Source organism: Chiloscyllium plagiosum, chromosome 51 (genome assembly GCF_004010195.1).
Source record: "Chiloscyllium plagiosum isolate BGI_BamShark_2017 chromosome 51, ASM401019v2, whole genome shotgun sequence".
NCBI classification, from domain to species: domain Eukaryota; kingdom Metazoa; phylum Chordata; class Chondrichthyes; order Orectolobiformes; family Hemiscylliidae; genus Chiloscyllium; species Chiloscyllium plagiosum.
This window is the reverse complement of record NC_057760.1, coordinates 550,246-570,500: the sequence shown is the minus strand read 5'-3', so window position 1 is coordinate 570,500 and position 20,255 is coordinate 550,246. Positions and strand designations below refer to the sequence as shown.

Genomic DNA, 20,255 nt, shown 5'->3' with positions numbered 1-20,255 from the left:
AGTTACTCTCACTTGCCTGAGTCACTTGCCTGAGCTCCTGCTCTGGAGACTTTTGAGTGTCTAATCCGGGCCTGCGTTCTCAGTGGCAGTATTCATGTTGTCGGACTGTTGGTACCAGCGAAGCGTTATGCTATCAGTGTGTCAGTGCTGAGGGAGCACCACCTTTGGCCACAGGTCAGTGCTGATGATTTGAAAATGAAGGTGGAAACTTTCTACTGGATCGTGAGCCAGTGCAGCTCGTGGGGCGATCAGATAGAGTATGTGGCAGGAAAGTTTAGGTAATTGGTTGATCCATTACTTAGCTTTGCAGTGATTGGTAATTGGCTGTTTGCTTCATTTAACATGTCATTAAATTCTTAGATTTGTAGGGTGATGATACTTATGGAACTTTGGGTTTTGATTATAAACGTTGTGGGTGTGGTGATAGCTGGGTGAATAGACACAGTGAGAAACTAATGGAAGCTGTCAAGAGAAGGGAAACACCCATTCTGAGTCTAATGCTGACTTATAAGCTTCAGGTATTATAGTTTGGGCGCACCCTTGTTAATTGGGCTGTCTTAAGTCCTTGTGTTTTGAGGCTGCACAGACATGCTTGAATGTTGATCTCTTCCCAAGTAGAACAGCTGTTTCACCTTACTGCTGTTTTTGTCTGTCTGTCACTTACGAATGCAAGTAAAACCCTTGCAGGAAGGACCGTGCGGTTTTGCAAAGTGGTCATGCCATCTGTGGGACATAAGCTGCTTCTCTGCTCAAATGCATAACCTGTGGTTTAAGAATGCGGCCTGTTTTGCCGCATTGAGGGCAATTGTCGATGGTAAGGCTGGCACTTGTCCACCAATGAGGCCCAAATTCATGAGAGTTAATTACATCGGGCTCTCAAAGAAAAATTGTACAAGCCAGATTAGTCGTAGAGGGTTCATGTGTGGGTTGGGTGAGCAGAAATGTATAAGATTCTGCTTTGAATTATCATTGAGCGGCAACTGCACCCCTTGGTCGAGAATAGTACTTGAGACTGGCTGTGAGGCCTCCTTTGAACAAAGAGTCTGCTCCTGCTTGCTGACCCGACCCCGGTAGTCAGGTGAATTACAGAGGCTGTCTGGCAAGGTATACTGATGTGATGTTGTCTCACGGGAGGAGCAGTACCAGTGTGCTGTCTATTCTGAGCAAGGCCTTGGTGACTGAAGGCTAATGAAGGCATTAATCTGTGTAGCCTCCATTAATTCAATCAGGGAAATCCATTTGGTCTGAGCAGATGCCATCAGCCTGCGTTCCATTAGTATAATTTAGTTCAGGGTACTGTGGCTGTCTCCTGATAGCACAGAAAGATCGTCTGCTCTCCAAGTACGTTAGTGGCTGCAGTGTTGGTGGGGCCTGTGTAAAGTTGGATGTCACCTTAATACCATCTGGGCTGCCATGTAATACCTGATCATGTATGCGCTGTGCCAGAAAACACGGATGCAGTGCCAAAGCAAAGTTACAAGCCTGCCAGGGAGGATTGATAAGAATATTGCAACACGCGCAGCTTCCTCTGACAGTCTAACTCAATACCACTTTAATTTATTTCCTTCCTCGTCCCATGAAGACAGGAAAAACAAGTTTCAAAGTCGAAAACTCGTGTGAGAGTTACCAGATCCTGTTAGCTGGATAGTTTTGGGAGGCTGTCATCAGTATCGCCGGCACATGTGCCAAATTCGTCTGAACAAGTTCACATTTTTTCAGTCAGAACTCTGTGTCAGTGCCCAAGCCCGATGGTGAAGTGGAATTACCATGTTAATTTTGTCCTTGAGTTTCCTTCAAATCCTAGCACAAGATGTGTTGTCGCTTTGGCACTGTGGTTTGATTTCTTCCATTTCTAGTCTGTGTTGAGATACTTGGCTTTGGCTGTTGAGGAGGGAGATAATAACCAGGCAGGATTTCTACTTTTCCCTCTAGGAGCTTCACCTCTCACTAGGGTATTCTGCCGCCATTTGCCAGTCTAGCCTCCCTCAGATGGAAAATAATCCTGTAAATTGGATGTTGGATAAGTTCATGAGTCCGGGTAGGTGAGCACTTTGGAGGAAGTGACCATAACTCGGTTACATTTAGTTTAGTGGTGGAAAGGGATATGTACATGCCACAGGGTAACAGTTATAGATGGGGGAGGGCAATTATAATGCGATTAGGCAAGACTTTGGATGCGTAGAAAGGGGTAGCAAAATGCAGGGGATGCAGACAATGGAAATGTGGAGCTGGTTTAAGGAACAGATACTGCATGTCCTTGTTGGGTATGTCCCTGTCAGGCAGGCAGGATGTGATAAGGTAAGGGAACTGTGGTTTACTAAAGAAATTGTATCTCTTGTTAAGCGGAAGGAGGAGGCTTATGTGAAGTTGAGACGAGATGGTTCAGATGAGGCTATGGAGAGTTACAGTTTAGCTAGGAAGAATTTAAAGAGAGAGTTATGAGGAGCAAGGCGAGGACATGAGCAGTCTTTAGTATGTAGGATAAGGGGGAATCCTAAAGTTTTCTATAGGTATGTGAGAAATAAAAGGATGACTAGGGTAGGAGTAGGGCCTGTCAAAGACAGAAGTGGAAATCTGTGTGTGGATCCTGTAGAGATCAGAGAGGTGCTAAATGAATATTTCTCATCTGTTTTCACTCAAGGAAAGGAGAATATTATAGAGGAGAAGAATGAGATATGGCATATTTAGACTAGAAAGGATAGAGGTTAGTAAGGAAGAGGTATTATCAGTTCGAAAAGGAGTGAAAGTAGACAAGTCCCCTAGGCTGGATGAGATTTATCAGAGGGTTCTCTGGGAAGCTCGGGAGGAGATGTTGGAGCCTTTGGTCTTGATCTTTGAGTTGTCATTGTCTACAGGTTTAGTAGAGGACTGGAGGATGGCAAATGTTGTTCAAGCAGGGCAGTAGAGATGACCCAGGTAATTATAGACCAGTGAGCCCTCCGTCTGTTGTAGGAAACGTTTTGGGAAGGATTTATAATCACCTAGCAAGCAACAATTCGATTGCAGGTGGTCAACATGGTTTTGTCAAGGGCAGGTCATGTCTCACAAGCATCATTGAATTTGTTGAGAAGGTGACCAAGCATGTGGATGAGGGTAGGGCAGTTGACGTGGTGTACATGGACTTCAGTAAAGCCTTTGATAAGGTTATTGGAGAAAATGCAGAGGCATTGGGCTGAGGGTGATTTAGCAGTTTGGATTAGAAACTGGCTTTCTGTAAGAAGGCAGCAAGTGGTGGTTAATGGAAAATATTCAGCCTGGAGTTCACTTACTAGTGGTGTGCAACAAAGATCTGTTTTGGGGCCACTGCTGTTTGTCATTTTTATAAATGACTTGGACACAGGCATGGGTGGATGGGTTAGTAAGTTTGCAGATGACACTAAAGTCGGTGGAGTGGTGGACAATATGGAAGACTCTTGCAGGAGGACTTGGATAAACTGCAGAATTGGGCTGAGAGGTGGCAAATGGAGTTCAATGCAGATAAATGTGGGGTGATTCACTTTGGTAAGAATAACAGGAAGGCAGAGTACTGGGTCGATGGAAAGGTTCTTGGTAGTGTGGATGTGCAGAGGGATCTTGGAGTCCGTGTACATAGATCCCTTAAAGTTGCCACCCAGGTTGACAGTGCTGTTAAGAAAGCAATAGGTGTGTTAGGTTTTATTGGTAGAGTTACTGAGTTCTGGAGCTGTAATGTTATGCTGCAACTATACAAAACACTGTGTACAGTTCTGGTCGCCCCATTACAGGAAGGATGTGGAAGCATTGGAACAAGTGCAGAGGAGATTTTCCAGGATGTTGCCTTGGCTGGAGGGAAGCTTTTATGAGGAAACGCTGAGAGATTTGGGTCTGCTCTCATTGGAGAGAAGACGACCAAGAGGGCATTTGATAGACATCCAAGATGATCAGAGGATTAGATAGGGTGGACAGTGAAAGTCTTTTTCCTAGGAGGATGACGTCGACTTGTAGAAGGGGGCATAACTGCAAATTGAGGGGGTGATAGATTTAAGACAAATGTCAGAGGCAGGTTATTAGAGACTGTAAAGGGCGTGGAATGCCCTGCCTGCCAATTCAGCCACATCAGGGACATTTAAACAATCCTTGGAGAAGCACGTGGATGATTATAATATAGGGGGATGGGCTTAGATTAGTTTACAGGTCAGTGCAAACCGAGGGCCGAAGGACCTGTTCTGCGCTGTATTGCTCTATATAAGATAGAGGTGTAATTGCGATATTCCAACCCATTGAGTCTGCTCCACCATTGTTACTGATCTCATTGTAATCTTAATTCTGCATCCCTGACAACCTACACTACCTAGTTTACAAAGAATCTACCTATCTCTGCCTGAAACAAAGATAATACCATCTCGTCTTTCACCATCTTTTCGCAATGAGAATTCCACTTACATGAGCAAAAAAAAAAGCCTATTTTCTGTCAAAAATGGACCATCCCCTTAGTTTTAGACTGTGATCCCTGCATCTAGATTCTCCCAGAAGAGGCAACTTTCACTGTGCGTCTGCCCTGTCAAGTCCCTTTGGAATATTGAATGTATCATTCAAGCTTCCTCTCGTGTCTGACGCTGTTATTAATACCCTATTTGGATTGCAGTGATCTCCTCCTTTTTCTGCCCTCTCCCTACTCTGAACTTGAATTGTTTCCTCACTATTTCTCTCCTTCTGAAGTGACTCTTCTCTCACTATCCCTGTTCCATTGTGAGGCTTGCCTCAGCTCAGGCAATATTGCACAATGAAGATTGAAAGCCTAAATACTATTGATCGCTGCTGGATCTCAAGCTCTGGAAATCGCTCCCTAAACCTCTTCCCAGCAAATTAAAGGCTCTAAATAGATGCAGTGTGTTAATCCCAAGTATCCTGAATTAAATTGGATTCGATTTCGCACACTTGCCAGCCAAGAGCGTTGTCATTGTTGTGGGCTGAGGTGGGACTGCAACAACTCAAATTCAGACAGCTCAGCATCACCACCTCCACGGCACTTGGGAGTAGCTTCTAAATGAGCCCTCATCCCTCGAATTCACTTTATAAAACACATAATAAGTAAATTCTGCAATCTTTTCAGTCTAGGGTGCAGGAATGTGGCTTCCTGAGAAATGTTTATAGCAAGCAAATCCTACAACATAAGCAGAAGTATCTGGCCCATTGACACTGTTCTGCCATTTCAGTAAGATCATGGCTGATCTTTTCATGTACTCAACTCCACTCAACGCGTCTGCTCATCATAACCCTGACTTCCTTTACTGCTCAAAAATCTAATCTGTCTTTGCCTTAAAAACATTCAACAAGGTAGCCTCAACTGCTTCACTGGGCAGGGAATTTCCCAGATTCACAGCCTTTTGGGTGCAGAAGTTCCTCCTCAACTCAGTCCTAAATCTGCTCCCCGTTATTTTGAGGCTATGCCCGATAGTTCCAGTTTCACCCGCCAGTGGAAACAACCTCCTTGCTTCCAGCTTATGTATTCCCTTCATAATTTTATGTTTCTATAAGATTCCCCCTCTTATGCTTCTAAAGTCCAATGAGTATAGTCTCAGTCTGCTCAATCTCTCCTCATAAGGCAACCCTCTTAACTCCAGAATCAACCCATTGAACCTCCTCTGCACCCCCCCCCCCCCCCCCCCCCCCAGTGCCAGTACATCCTTTCTCAAGTAAGGAGGCTGAAACTGTACACAGTACTCCAGATGTGGCCTCACCAGCACCCTATACAGCTGCAGCATAACCTCCCTGTTTTTAAACGTCATCCCTCTAACAGTGAAGGACAATATTCCATTTTTAACCTTTTCAGTCTAGGGTGTGGGAGTGTGCCTTCCTGAGAAATGTTGATTGTTAGTGACTGGAGCTGGAGAATACCTTGTGGTGATTTTGTTTCAACGTAATTGCTTTAACGTGTGAATGGAATTGTTTGCTGTCAGTGAGATGAGACTGACGTTTTTGAGGGACGGTTGTGGAGGGTGGGAGGAAATAAGTGTGACATTGACAGGAAGTGGCTGCTATACACATGCTTTTTATAGCGCGGAGTCTGGCATTGTTGATTCTGAAGTCTTTTCATTTCACACCGAGAAGATTCCATCAATTTCCCACCCACTCATTGCCCACAACAACCTTTCTTAAAAACTTTTTTCTTTATCGTGGATTCATTTATTCCTTAACGCGTCAGTTCAGTTCTTTTCTGATGAATCTTGTTAACAAGAATGATGTTTGGCTGGCATAAGGCTAGAATAGAGAAAGTGCAGGGTGAGAGAGGGACCACGTGGCACCAGGGGACCACTGGTATCTATCACCTTCCTGGCTCTGGTGAAAATTGCTCCCCCCAGATGCCAGGAGGTGCTTCGGGCATCTCAGCCACCAGGGCAGTTGTTGTTTACACTGCCAAGTGCCTTTCGAGGTTTTGTGGGCATTGATGAGAAGCTGGAGGATGAATCGCTCCCAGAGCAGTGGCTGGCTGACTGTGTGTGCATGAGCATGTTTGGTTATCGTAAAGTCATAGAGATGTACAACGTGGAAACAGACCCTTCAGTCTAACTCGTCCATGCCTACCATATATACTAAATTAATCTAGTCTAGGCACGTTAATCTAGGCACATATCTCTCTCAACCCTTCCTATTCATGAACCCAAACAGATGTCTTCTAAATGTTGTGATTGTACCAGCCTCCTCCACTTCCTTTGGCAGCTCTTTCCATGCACCCACCACCCTTTGCGTGAAAACGTTGCCTCTCTGATCCCTTCTAAATATTTCCCCTCTCACCGTTAATCTATGGCCTCTAGCTTTGGATTCTCCTGTCTTGGGGAAAACCTAACTTGTCTGTTCACCCTATCCATACCCCTCATGATTTTAAAAATCTCTTTAAGGTCATCCCTCAGGCTCCAACACTCCAGGAAAAATAATCCCGGCTTATTCAGCCTTTCCCTATAGCATCCTTGTGAATCTTTTCTTCATCCTTTCAAGCTTACCAACATCCTCCTTATAGCAGGGAGAGCAGATCTGAGTGCAGTGTTTCGAAGATGTCCTAACTAATGTCCTGAACAGGCACACCGTGGCATTCCAACTCATGCTTATGAGCCCTAATCTCTTGTCAGGGAACCTTTTTTTTTTATTTGTTAGTAGAATGTGGTCATTGCTTGCTAAGCCACTGTGTATTTCACTAGTAAATTGCTCTGGAGAACATGGTAGTGAGCTGCCTTCTTGAATTCTGCAGTCCATGTCGTATGGGGATGCCTGTGGTGCGCTGGCAGGGAGTTCCTGCGTTTTGGAACACTGGCTTCTTACTACTGTTTCAAGTCAGAATGGTGTGAGGTTTGGATGTGGTTCCTGTGCATCTGCTGTCCTTGCCCTTCCAGTGACCGAGAGTGTGGGTTTGAAAAATTATGTCGAAGGAGCTTTGGTGCATTGTAGCAGAGCATCTTGTACATGGTACACAACACCTGCTGTCTGTGGTAGTGGAGGGAGCAAATGCTGATCAAGCAGTCTGCTGCATCCTGGATGGTGTTGAACATCTTGTGTTGTTGGATCTGCTCTCATCCAAGCAAGAGGGTGGTATTCCTTCATTCCTAACTGTTTCTTGTAGGTAAGTAGGCAGGCAGTAACAAGACAGGAGGTGAGTTACTCGTTTACAGAATTGCCAACTTCTGTCCTGCTGTTGTAGCTGCAGGGTACATTCTGAAGACATTATCCTTGTCTGGTGCTTAACGTCATCGGCAGGAAAGAGGGGAGCCTCAAATTCAGGGTCCGTGATTCACATACCACTTCTCTGTGTTCTGCCAACTGATATGTACTGACAATTTACTTTATTTTTCTCCTTTGTAGGGCTGACTTACAGGAGAGTGCCATCTTCAGAGGTACGTGAGTGATAAATGCACCCTGTTGGATGCAGTTATATAAATGTATTTATTACTTTGTTTCTGCTAGAAAAGTCTACATTGAAGATGAACTTTGCATAAAGCTTATAATCTTTAATTAACCATAATTCTCTCCTGCGATGTGAATGCTGGCTGTGGGAAGCATTTACTGCCATAACAAGCAGCTCGTGTGGTCACACGTTACCTTTGGCGATCACAGCCAGAGACACCATGGGACTTGTGCTTAGCCCTGTACCACTGAATTAAATTACAGAACCATTCACGTCAGCCGGAGGAGTGTTCGGAAAGAGTCCTGAGCTGCCACCTCACTGGCTTTCTCGTTCCCTGAGTGCAGTGATAGACCCAGTGGTGAGCAGGGAGCAAGGCTGGCGCGGGGGTGCGAGAAGAAAAGCAGCATCATCTGGTATACCCTTTCCGGTTTGGTGATGCGTTCAAAGGCACTGTCGTAATCTTCAGGAGCGTTGGCAAGAGGTGCCCCAAAGCAAGGTGGTAGCAAGCGTTTGGCAGTTTCCGGAGTTGGCCGGAATGCAGTTGTTTGAGGCTGAGAACTCTTGTATCCTCGTGGTGCTGGGAGGCTGTAATCGTTACATGACATGTTTACATGGAAATGTAGATGTCAGAATTCACAATATGACGTGTCAGAGAAGTTGACAGGAAGTAAAGTTGCAAGCATTTATTCATTTGACATAATGGATGGGCAAAACAAGAGTTGCATTTTTGGTAGTTTTAAAAGCGAACTTAGCTTAGTCTGGTAGGGAATGGAGCTGGGAGTAGGAGTAGTGTCTATTGTAGTTGGCCATCTTGATATTGATGTTATCCACTTCTAATGGTCATTTCTCTGCCCTGAATATGTCAGTTTCTCATTCTTCCTTGGGATGCACCTATTCAACTGAGAGACTTCAACCTTGTACCCCTGCCTATTATTAATGTACATGACACTTTATTCATGGGGTGTGGATCCAACTGTTAATGCAAAATCTATTGAATAAATGAGTTCCTGGTGGGATTTGAACCTGTGTGTTGATTTGGACTTGGAGCATTAGCCTGAGCTGTGCAAAACTGGTCCAGGGCATCACTCAAGTGTTATAGAGTCGTAGAGATGTACAGCACAGAAACACCGTTTGGTCCAACTCGTCCATGCTGACCAGATATTCTAACCTAATCTAGTTCCATTTGCCAGCATTGTGCCCATATCCCTCTAAACCCTTCCTATTCATGTCCCCATCCAGATGCCTTTTAAATGCTGCAATTGTACGAGCCTCCACCACTTCCTCTGGCAGGTCATTCCATACACACACCACTCTGCATAAAAAAGTTGCCCCTTCGGTCCCTTCTAAATCTTTCCCCTCTCACCTTCAACCTATGCCCTCTAGCTTTGGACTCCCCAACCCTGGGGAAAAGGCTTTCATTACTTACCCAATCTATGCAATCCACCCCCATGATTGTATAAACTTCCATAAGGTCACCCCTTAGCCTCCGACACTCAGGGAAAATAGCCCCAACCTCTTTAGCCTTCTGGTAGTGATTGGAGTTTCTCAACCTTTTTATCCCCAGCATTAAATCCCTCCCCAGTATTCGGGAAGTAGCCGTAACTGAGCTCCCAGCAATTGACTAACCCGTGGTGGAGTAGAGTTCCTGACTGGGTGTGGGAGGGGATGGTTTCAGAGTTGAGCACAGCATCATTATACAATGCCTTTCATTTTATCTTCAGTGACGCGTAGGAGAGATTTTAATGAGTCAGCGAGAGTGATGATACTGTGGCTTTAAGAGGTATATTTTGTTTTGGGTTTTTAAAACTAAGAAAGGTTGAGACGGAGATGTGGATCAGTCTACTCCAAGCCAATGAAGTAAACAGCTTTTGAGGCCTTGGGGTTTTTTTTTAAAGTTGGAACAATAGAAGCAGCCTGTGTGTGTGTGGTCAAGCCAGGATTTTTAGTTGTAGATTTTCAGTAGCAGTTGCTAGGTTTGGAGGTTGCAGGATATCTCTCCCTGCTGCTGTCTCTCACTCAGTTTTCTCTTGATGTTTTCTTCCTCTTGGACTGGAGAATCACCTGTGAGCCAATCTATTTTACTGAATTTGCCTTTGCCAAGGGTGTGTTTGTGGCATGTTACTATTATTGGAACAGTTACTGTTTCATAGTAAAATAATCTATTATTCTGTTAAGTTTTCCAAATTGTTCATTCTTTTGTATTTTAACTATGGTTGATGAGTAAAGAGTGTTTTGCTACAAGTCTGGTAGTTTGACCAATCGAATTGCATTCGGAAAACAACACATGGCACTTGCCTATGAAATAAGAAAACATTACGCTCTAGACTATCTTATATTTTGGGGTGGGGGGGGGTTGTTCCGGTCTATAACACAAGAGAACGAAGATTTGAGAAGATTTGTAGCTCAGGTTGAGATTCTGGATGTAGGTTTGCTCACTGAGCTGGAAGGTTCATTTCCAGACATTTTGTCACCCTACTAGATAACATCTTCAGTGGGCTTCCAGGTGAAGCACTACTGATGAAAATTCCTGCTTTCTAGTTATATAAATCTGTTTATCTATAAATAGAAAGCAGGAACTACCAACAGTGCTTTGCCCGGAGGCCCACTGAAGTTGTTACCTCGTAGGGTGATGAAACGTCTGGAAATGAACCTTCCAGCGCAGTGAGCAAACCTACATCCACAAGAGAGAGAATTTCAGAGGGTGTAACCACTGAAGGCTTCAGTTGTGAAAACTTACTTTCTGGGGTGCAACATAAATGACTTGCATTGGGCTGACAGCATTGCCTTCAACTTGATTGGCTTTCTTGTTGGCAGATGGCAGCAGCCTCTTCGTATGGCACACAGTTGAAGAAGATAGGCCACCGGCGAGTGGACTCCACCGGGGAGACTACGTATAAAAAGGTGGGTGTCTGTTCCTGAGATTATATATTTGCCTCTTTCCCACCTCCAGAGCTTGTGGGTGTTGGCAGTCCTGTTCCACGTGTGTTGCGGCTGGTTGGCAGCTTGTTCAAGTGGCTGTGCCTTTGTGTGTTTGAGAGAGGGAGATGATGGTCCAAACATTTATACCACACTAGTGTCTTTACTTGTGATACTCAACCTGAAGCTGCTTGGTGGCTATCATTGTCGGCCATCTTGTCATTGACAATATCCACTTCCCATCTGTGCCCAGATAAGGGATTAAGTTTGGCGAACTGGCTGCTCATGATGGGCTGAATAACTGTCTCTGGGAGCAGATCACAGCACTGGGAAAGGACAGAGATGTCTTGCAGCAAATCCTGCACACTTCAATGACACACCTTGCTGCGTTTTTCCCCGAGTGGATCACAGCACGAGAGAGGGAAGAAGAAAAAGAAAATCGCTCACCTTGTTTAAACGCGCGTTGGGTTGAGGAGCCGATTTTCTTCTCATTTCCGGACTTGGTGCAATTTCCTACTTCTTGCTTCTGATCTTGTACGTGTGTGTTTTTTTTCCCATCGCAGACGACCTCCTCTGCCCTCCGAGGTGCCATTCAGTTGGGGATCACGCACACAGTTGGGAGTCTCAGCACTAAGCCTGAGCGCGATGTCCTCATGCAGGACTTCTACGTGGTGGAGAGCATTTTCTTCCCAAGGTGAGGGATTCAACAGACCTGGCTAGTGTGACGATGATGCTCCTTTAACAAGTTACAGTGTCCTTGCTGTTTGTTTTCAGAGGGGTCATAAACAATACTGACTCGAAGTCTAAGTTGAGAGTTTTAGGGCCAATTTGATTATAGCTAACATAGCACATACTGCCTCAGGCAAAAGGCTTTTAATTTTTTTTAAAAAAATCTTGTACTGTGAAATGGGAGTGGCCAGTTCTCTCAGCTCAGCTTTACTCTGGTTTGGTTTGGTTTTAGCACAGTAGTGGAAAAGACTGCTGGACCCAAAGAAACAGATCCATGCTGATCTCTCTCTGACTTCTCTCCTGTAAGACCCCGTGTTTGATTTTTACCTTTTGTGCCAAGGGGTGTTTATGGGCATTGTCTCAAGTATTTGGAACAGCATTATTAAGTTGGGATGATCTGTTGGATTTTCAGATAGGTTGTTATCCTGTATTCTGTTTTCTTTTGTGTGCCATTCCGTAATCTTGTAAATAAATTCTGTTTTGTTTAAAGCTAAATGGGTTGGTCAGCTGCATCACTCCTGGAATATCTGCGTTACACCTGCTGAAAACAACTAGCAAAGTTAGGGCCACTTTCTTGAAATGTTTTGAGCGTGTCTGGCCTGTGGTGGAGGGTTGTTTTTCAGACTGGAGGCTTGTGACTAGTGGAGTGCCACAAGGATCCGTGCTGGGTCCTCTACTTTTTGTCATTTATATAAATGAATTGGATGCGAGCATAAGAGGTACGGCTAGTAAGTTTGCAGATTACATCAAAATTGGAGGTGTAGTGGACAGCGAAGAGGGTTACCTCAGATTACAACAGGATCTTAATCAATTGGGCCAATGGGCCGAGAAGAAGCAGATGGAGTTTAATTCAGATAAATGCAAGGTGCTGCATTTTGAGAAAGCAAATCTTAGCAGGACTTGTCCACTTAATGGTAAGGTCCTAGGGAGTGTTGCTGAACAAAGAGACCTTGGAGTGCAGGTTCATAGCTCCTTGAAAATGGCATTGCAGGTAGATAGGATAGTGAAGAAGGCGTTTGGTATGCTTTCCTTCATTGGTCAGAGTATTGAGTACAGTAGTCATGTTGCGGCTGTAGAGGTCATTGGTTAGGCCATTGTTGGAATATTGCGTGCAGTTCTGGTCTTCCTATCGGAAAGATGTTGTGAAACTTGAAAGGGTTCAGAAAAGTTTTACAAGGATGTTACCAGGGTTGGAGGATTTGAGCTACAGGGAGAGGCTGAACAGGTTGGGGCTGTTTTCCCTGGAGCGTCAGAGGCTGAGGGGTGACCTTATAGAGGTTAATAAAATCATGAGGGGCATGGATAGGATAAACAGTCTTTTCCCTGAGATCGGGGAGTCCAGAACTAGAGGGCATAGGTTTAGGGTGAGAGGGGAAAGATATAAAAGAGACCTATGGGGCAACCTTTTCACGCAGAGGGTGGTACTTGTGTGGAATGAGCTGCCAGAGGAAGTGGTGGAGGCTGGTACAATTGCAACATTTAAAACGCATCTGGATGGGTATATGAATAGGAAGGGTTTGGAGAGATATGGGCCGGGTGCTGGCGGGTGGGACTGGATTGGGTCGGGATGTCTTGGCTAGCTCCTCCAGATCCTGTGTGATCTAACCCTTACCATTTCTACCATGTGGACCCTTGTTGAACCGCTCTGCTTTCATCAATCTTCTTCGTTAGTTCTTCAAAAAAATACTAATTCAAGTTAGTGAGACATGAGTTTCCCAAACAAACACAGCCATGTCGACAATCTCTCTAATCAGAGTCGAGTGTGTGGTGCCGACTGTGCTTAAACAGACCGTGCCTTTTCAAATGCATGTAAGTCCTGTCCCTCAGAATCCCTTCCAACAACTTACCCAGTATTGACGTAAGGCTCACTGGTTTGTGGTTCCCTGATTTTTCCTTACGACCTTCTTTAACTCGTGGCATCGCATTAGCCAACATGGCACCTCACCCGTGGCTATCAATGAAACAAATATCGCAGCAAGGGTCCCAGTAATCTTTTCCCTAGCTTTCCACCACAAAGTTCTGGGAAAACACCTGATCAAGTCCCAGTGATTAATCTACTTTTATGCATTTTCGGACCCGCCAGCCCTGCCTCTTCTGTAATATGAACTCCTTTCAAGGCCCCTCTATGGCTGAGGGGCGTCACAGTGGCTCAGTCATTAGCACTGCTGCCTCACAGCGCCGGGGACCTGGGTTCGATTCCAGCCTCAGGCAACTGTTTGTGTGGAGTTTGCGCAATCTCCTTGTGTCTGTGTGGTTTCCCCCCACAGTCCAAAGATGTGTAGGTTAGGTGAGTTGGCCATATTAAATTGCCCATAATGTTCAGGGGTGTGTAGGTTGGGTACGTTAGTTATGGGCAATAAGGTGGGGGAATGCGTCTGGGTGAGATGCTCTTCGGAATGATGGTATGGACTTGTTGGGCCGAATGGCCTGTTTCCACATTGTAGGGATTCTATGGTTCTATCACTATTTATTTCCTGAAGTTCCATAGTTCTCCATGTCTTTCTCTACAGTAAGTACTGACGCAATATATTCATTCAGGATCTCACCCAGTTCCTGCGTTCCATGTTGGCCTTTAAGGGGCCCTATTCTCTCCCTAGTTACTCTTTTGCCCTTAATGTATTTATCGAATCCCTTTGGATTCTTGCTAACCCTATCTCACGTCATCTTTTTTGCCCTCCTAATTTCCCTTTAAAATATACTCTTACTGCCTTAAGACTCTTCTCGGGATTCACTCGATCCCAATTGTCTAAACCTGACATATGCATCCTTTTCCAGACCCTCAATTTCTCTAGTCATCCAGCATTCCCGACACCTACCAGCCTTTCCCTTCACACTAACAATCTCTGAACTCTTGTTATCTTGTTCTTTAAAGGCCGCCCACTTGCCAACCATTCCTATACTGATAAATCGCCTCACCCAATCAACTTTTGAAAGCTTCTGTCTAATACCGACAAAATTGGCCATACTCCAATTTAGAAATTTGCTTAGTTCTATAACCTTTCCAAAACTCTTTTAAAACTAATAGAATTATGGTCACTGGCCCGAAAAGTGCTCCCACACTGACACCTCACTTATGGCCTGCCTTATTTCCCAACAAAAGATCAAGCATTGCTCCTTCTCTCGCAGGTACTTCCACATATTCAATAAGAGTGTTTTTGTGTACACACACAACAAATTCTTCCCCATTCAAGCCCTTCACACTAGGACAGTCCCAGTCTATGTTTGGAAAATTAAACTTTGCCTTGTTGTTTTGGATCTTCAGCGAAGGAAGCAACTTGACACCAGCCCATCACTACGCCGATTTCAGGTTCAAAAACTATGCGCCTGTGGCATTCCGATATTTCCGGGAGCTGTTTGGAATTCGCCCTGATGACTATCTGGTAAGTGTCGGTGGTTAGTCTCCAAAGTAATGGAGGGGGGGCGTGGTTGTCATTGAAGAGTTCATTGGCTGGTCATAGGGTGAAGAATATTCTCTATTTGAAGAGACAGCTTCACGTTTGTGAGGGGCTTGGGAGATTGGCAATGAGATAGGGCAAGAATACAGGCAGCAGCGTTTTGGATGAGTGTTTTGAGTGGCATGGGGTAGAGGGCTGTGTTGGTCAGTCAGGAGTGCTTTGGGATTTTCAAATCCTGAGGCTGGAAAGTGTAGTGGGTAGGTGAGAGCTCCAGAGGCATTGTTGGAGTTGTGCCTTGACACAGCTATGATGGTGCGGTCTGAAGTTCTGACGATGTTCCTCAGCTTAAGGCAGTTAACCAGGGATGAGAAAACAAATCTGGTGGGAATACGATACAGGCAACAACAGTTGTAGGTCCTTGTGAGCCACAGGAGAAGGGGTGTAAGGACTGACTAAGGGAGCTGGGATGCATTAGTCCATGACAACAAGCCAACCTTCAATCCATTGAGTCCATCTATACTTCTGCCTTGGGAAGGCAGCCAGCGTAATCAAAGACCCCTCCCATCCCGCATGTCTTCCATTGGGCAGGAGATACAAAAGCTGAAACACACGCTAACAGATTCAAGAAAACTTCTTCTCCACTGTTATTAGACTTCTGCACAGACCTCTCAAATTTTAAACTTAATGTTGATCTTGCTCTTCGTGCACCTTTTCTCCAATCGTAATGATGTATTCATGCCTCGCCCTGTTCTATTATCCTAAAGCACTTTGTATGATATGATCTGCCTGTACTGCATGCAAAACAAAACATTTCACTGTATCGAGGTACATGTGACCGTAATAAATCAAATCAAAGAATGTGACTATCCTGCTCAGACTTTAGTTTAGACAAGATCTGTCAATATAAGGTGGAAAAAGTGGCTCAGTGGTTAGCACTGCTGCCTCACAGCGCCAGGGTCCCAGGTTCAATTCCATCCTCTGGTGACTCTCTGTGTGGAGCTTGCACAATTCTCCCCGTGTCTGTGTGGGTTCGCTCCGGTTTCCTCCCACAGTCACAATGATATGCAGGTCAGGTGAATCGGCCATGTTAAATTGCCCATAGTGTTAGGCGCATTAGTCAGAGGCGGGGTGGACTGGTTGGGCCGAAGGGCCTGTTTCCACACTGTAGGTAATCTAATCTAATAAGACTGCGGTTTTGAGCAACATCATGGCTGGGTGAGCACTGTAGTCCATGCATGACAGGTGAGAGTCACACCTGACTGATTTGTGCCAAACAATGTTCCAACAAACAACAGGTAACAGGGCCATAATATTTCCTTACGTTTTAATCTGGTAGGAATACGGGAAACCTGTGCAACGCTTTAAGTCTGCAAACCTCTTTGTGAATCTGCTCTCCTGGTGACTGCTAAACAGCCTGGGTCTCTGTACAGGTGCAGTGCCGTGTTAAAAATTGTAACTTGCAGGCTACTAAATGGTTACCGGAAATGCCGAGTTGCAGAGAAGTTTACAGACTGATTATGACTGTGGCTGTGCTTCCCCTGGAACTTTCAATCTGTTTGAAGTTTAATGTTGGCGAAATGTCGTGGAGCGGCTGTGCGTGGACATAGAGCTTTGGGCACTGGTTTTGAGTTACGAACAGACACTCTATAAATTGACGCTTTTCTTTCTCTCCTCTCCAACCCTTCAAAACCCCCCACCCCCCAAAACAAAACAGTATTCTCTATGTAACGAACAACTGATTGAGTTGTCTAACCCCGGTGCTAGTGGCTCTGTCTTCTACGTATCTGCTGATGATGAATTTATCATCAAAACGGTTCAGCACAAGGAGGCGGAGTTTTTACAGAAGCTGTTACCTGGATATTACATGGTGAGTTCTGTTTGAAATGTTTTCTCCCTTCTGTTAGGCCTATTTAGCAGCTGCTGGAGCTCTGTCCCCTAACTATACCAAGTGGACTCACCACTATTCTTTAGAAGGCAATGGGCCACAGATGCCCACCTAGCCAGCGATGCCCAACTTCCATGGCTGCATCAAGAAATAAAAATTAGGGCGGCACGGTGGCTCAGTGCTTAGCGCTGTCGCCTCTCAGCGCCAGGGACCCGGCTTTGATTCCACCCTCTTACTGTGTAGTTCGCACGTTGACACCCCCCGTATCTGTGTGGGCTTCCTCCAAGTGCTCCCACAGTCCAAAGATGTGCTGGTTAGAGTGGATTGGCCATGCTAAATTGCCCCATAGTGTTCAGGGCTCTTCAGGTTAGGGGGTTCACCATGGGGAATGTAGGGTTACAGTGATAGGAAAGGGGGAAGTTAGTTTGGATGCGATGCTCTTCAGCGCATTGGTGCAGACTGGATGGGCTGATTGGCCTGCTTCCACACTGAGAGGATTCTACGATCTCTCCATCCTCTCTCATCTTGGATTCTTCACATAGACTACAAAGCCAACTAAGATGTATCAGGCTGTTTATACCCCTGTATTCCTGATGGGCTGAATCTGTGTATAGGGATCATCCCGGGATACACTTTTAACTGGAAGATACTTTAAATAGCTGTTCGACCATGAGGTCCATCACTGGAATGCTGGTTGATTGATGTCGATCACATTGAATTCACGAACGTTTTGTTAATTAAGGATAGGTATATGTGCATGCTATCGTTGTGATCAAGAATACTGGGGAAAGGTTTAAAATCCTGTTTCCACCTTGAAGAGGACTGGTCTATTGAGTAGGAAAAAAAATTGCACTTGTGTTGCACTGAGAATTGGAAAAAGACGCATTCTATTTCTTCCCCTCTCTGATCTCCCCCTCCCACTTTAAGACACTTCTTAAAATTGACTTGTCACCTGTCCTGACGTCTCCTTACGTGATCACATCAAATTCTGTCCAATAATCACTCCTTGGGATGTTTTATAAAAATAGATGCATATTGTTGTAAAGTGCTTTGAGGTGTCATTTAGATGCGAGTTTTTTTTTAAAAACAGAAAGATCTCTTGCTGTCTCTCTCTCTCTCTCCTGACAGAACTTGAACCAGAACCCTCGCACGCTGCTGCCCAAGTTCTTCGGGCTCTACTGCATCCAGTCAGGGGGCAACAACATCCGACTGGTGGTCATGAACAACCTGCTGCCCCGGGCATTGAAAATGCACCTGAAATACGACCTGAAAGGGTCAACGTACAAGCGCAGGGCTTCACAGAAAGAGCGCGAGAAGCCACGACCCACCTTCAAAGACCTTGACTTCATGCAGGATATCCCGGATGGCCTCTTCCTGGATACCGACATGTACAGTGCCTTGTATAAAACGATTCAGAGAGACTGTTTGGTTAGTACCATCACCCTTCGTTTGCTGCGGCAAAGGGCTCCGCACAGGCTGCACATCGGGTGTTGGGCTTCCCTGTCCGTCCCTTGCCGCCTTCCTTTTTAACGATGTCAGTGCCCCCACACCACCGGATGCCTCAGCTGTGCTTTCGGTTGCTGCACTATTACATTGAGTCATGGAGCTTTTACAGAACGGGGGGAGGCTGTTCCTCTTATGTCTGCGCTGCGATTCACCTTGTGCTGTTCACCACCACCATCTACCCCCCCCCACCCCCATAACCCTGCATGTTCTTCCTTGCAAATGCTCCCTCGTGCATTCCCCCATGTCCTGACTGTTCAAGTTTCTCCTCAACATCAGCGTTGTTTGTTTTGCCAGTTTTGTTTTAATCGCTAGCCTCACCAAAGCCCAGTTCGAAACCATTGCAACTGTCCCTATCCAGCCTGTCCTGATGTGGAGCATGCGCATCGAGCCCCCCTCTGAACTCTCTCTCCAAGGAACTTCTCCAATCTTGTGACCACCACCACCTAGCCTCTGTCTCTTTCCTCAGCGGAGTAGAATTTGACGCCAGAGGTCACGAGATCCAACACCATCACACAATTGACGTTTGCTCATTCATGGATTTCCAAACTTGCAATGTCAGGCCTGAGTCTGCTGCTTCAGCTCAACTGAGCCGCATGGCAGCTTGTGTTATTTTCTTTCCCCCAAAGAAAATGCTGTTTCATGCTAAATTACTGGCGGTTGAAGCTGGAATGAGTGCAACTCCAGAGGCTCAAGATGTGAGACACCAGTCTGCTTAATTGCCACCCTGATCATCATCATGTTCCCTTCACCTTTAACACACGGTGGCAGCAGTGTGTACCATCCACAGGATGCCCTGCAGCCACTCGCCAAGTCTCCCTTGACAGCATCTTCCACTAATATACCACCTTCTACCCTTTAAAAGGATGAGTGGCATGGTGGCTCAATGGTTAGCACCGCTACCTCACAGCGCCAGAGACCCAGGTTCGATTCCAGCCTCTGGCAACGGTCTGTGCGGGTTTCTTTTGGGTGCTCCGGTTTACTCCCACAGTCCAAGGATGTACAAGTTCGGGTGGATTGGTGTGCTAAATTCCCCCATCGTATCCAGGGATGTGCAGGCTAGGTGAGTCAGCGATAGGAAATGCAGGGTTTGGATGCAGTGTCCTTTGGAGGGTTGGTGTGGTTTCGATGGGAAAATGGCCTGCTTCCACGTGGTGGATATTCCATGATTCTGTTCCAATGGACCGCTGAGATTGAGCTCCGATCGGGAATTGGACACGCTTACCTTCCTGTCGTTGTGGCTTCGTGCTGCACAGTGGACATTACTTTTCTCTATTCTGGTGCTGATTAATTTGTAAGCAATGAAGTAAATTGAAAAGGAGCCGTCCTTGACTCCGGTCCTTGCTGTATCTGCTTGTTGTGGAGAAAGTGTCGGGAATAAGATAAGCACATGCTCAGCTGTTCAGTAAGATCACAGTGGATGTCCATTGCCTCCCCTGCCCTGTCCTTTAGTAACCTGTCAAGTGGTCAGAAGGTGGGGGGAAAAAGACAAGATTCTTTCGATCGCAAAACTTCCTTCTGACTCCTCAGTTGAGCCATTGACTTGGCGTGTTGACCCTCCGTCTTGAAAGTTTTCCACATGGGACATAGGTGTTCCTGATGTTCATTGCCCACCCCTGGCAGTAAGCTGCTGCCTTGAACCGCTGCAGTCCATTCTATGCAGGGACACCCACAGTGCTATTACAGAGGGAGAATCATACAGCGCGGAAACACATCCTCTGGCAGTTCATTCAAACCACTTTCTGTGCAAAACAATTGCCCCTCATGTCTTTATTAAGTTATAGGATTTTGATTCAGCAACATTGAAGGGATGGTAACATTATTTCCAAGTTGAGATGGTGTGCGGTTTGCACTGGGTGACTTTGGTCTTGCTTTTACCCCTGTCGTCTCCAGAATATTTATCGTTTTGACAGTCCCATCTGGTGAATCCGTTCCCTGTCTCTGTTTCTCTCTCTCTCCCTCTCTCTCTCTC

General features: G+C 45.6%; 1 protein-coding gene across 1 annotated transcript in view; it reads left to right on the top strand.

The window, feature by feature from the left end:
• LOC122544746 (phosphatidylinositol 4-phosphate 5-kinase type-1 alpha-like) overlaps positions 1-20,255 on the top strand; it is a 32,924-nt gene that overhangs the window by 4,435 nt on the left and 8,234 nt on the right. The window contains exons 3-8 of the mRNA XM_043684068.1: positions 7,813-7,844; positions 10,670-10,756; positions 11,335-11,465; positions 14,763-14,880; positions 16,610-16,762; positions 17,909-18,208. Coding sequence (XP_043540003.1) covers positions 10,670-10,756; positions 11,335-11,465; positions 14,763-14,880; positions 16,610-16,762; positions 17,909-18,208 — 789 coding nt within the window. The 5' untranslated portion in view covers positions 7,813-7,844. The remainder of the gene's footprint in view (positions 1-7,812; positions 7,845-10,669; positions 10,757-11,334; positions 11,466-14,762; positions 14,881-16,609; positions 16,763-17,908; positions 18,209-20,255) is intronic.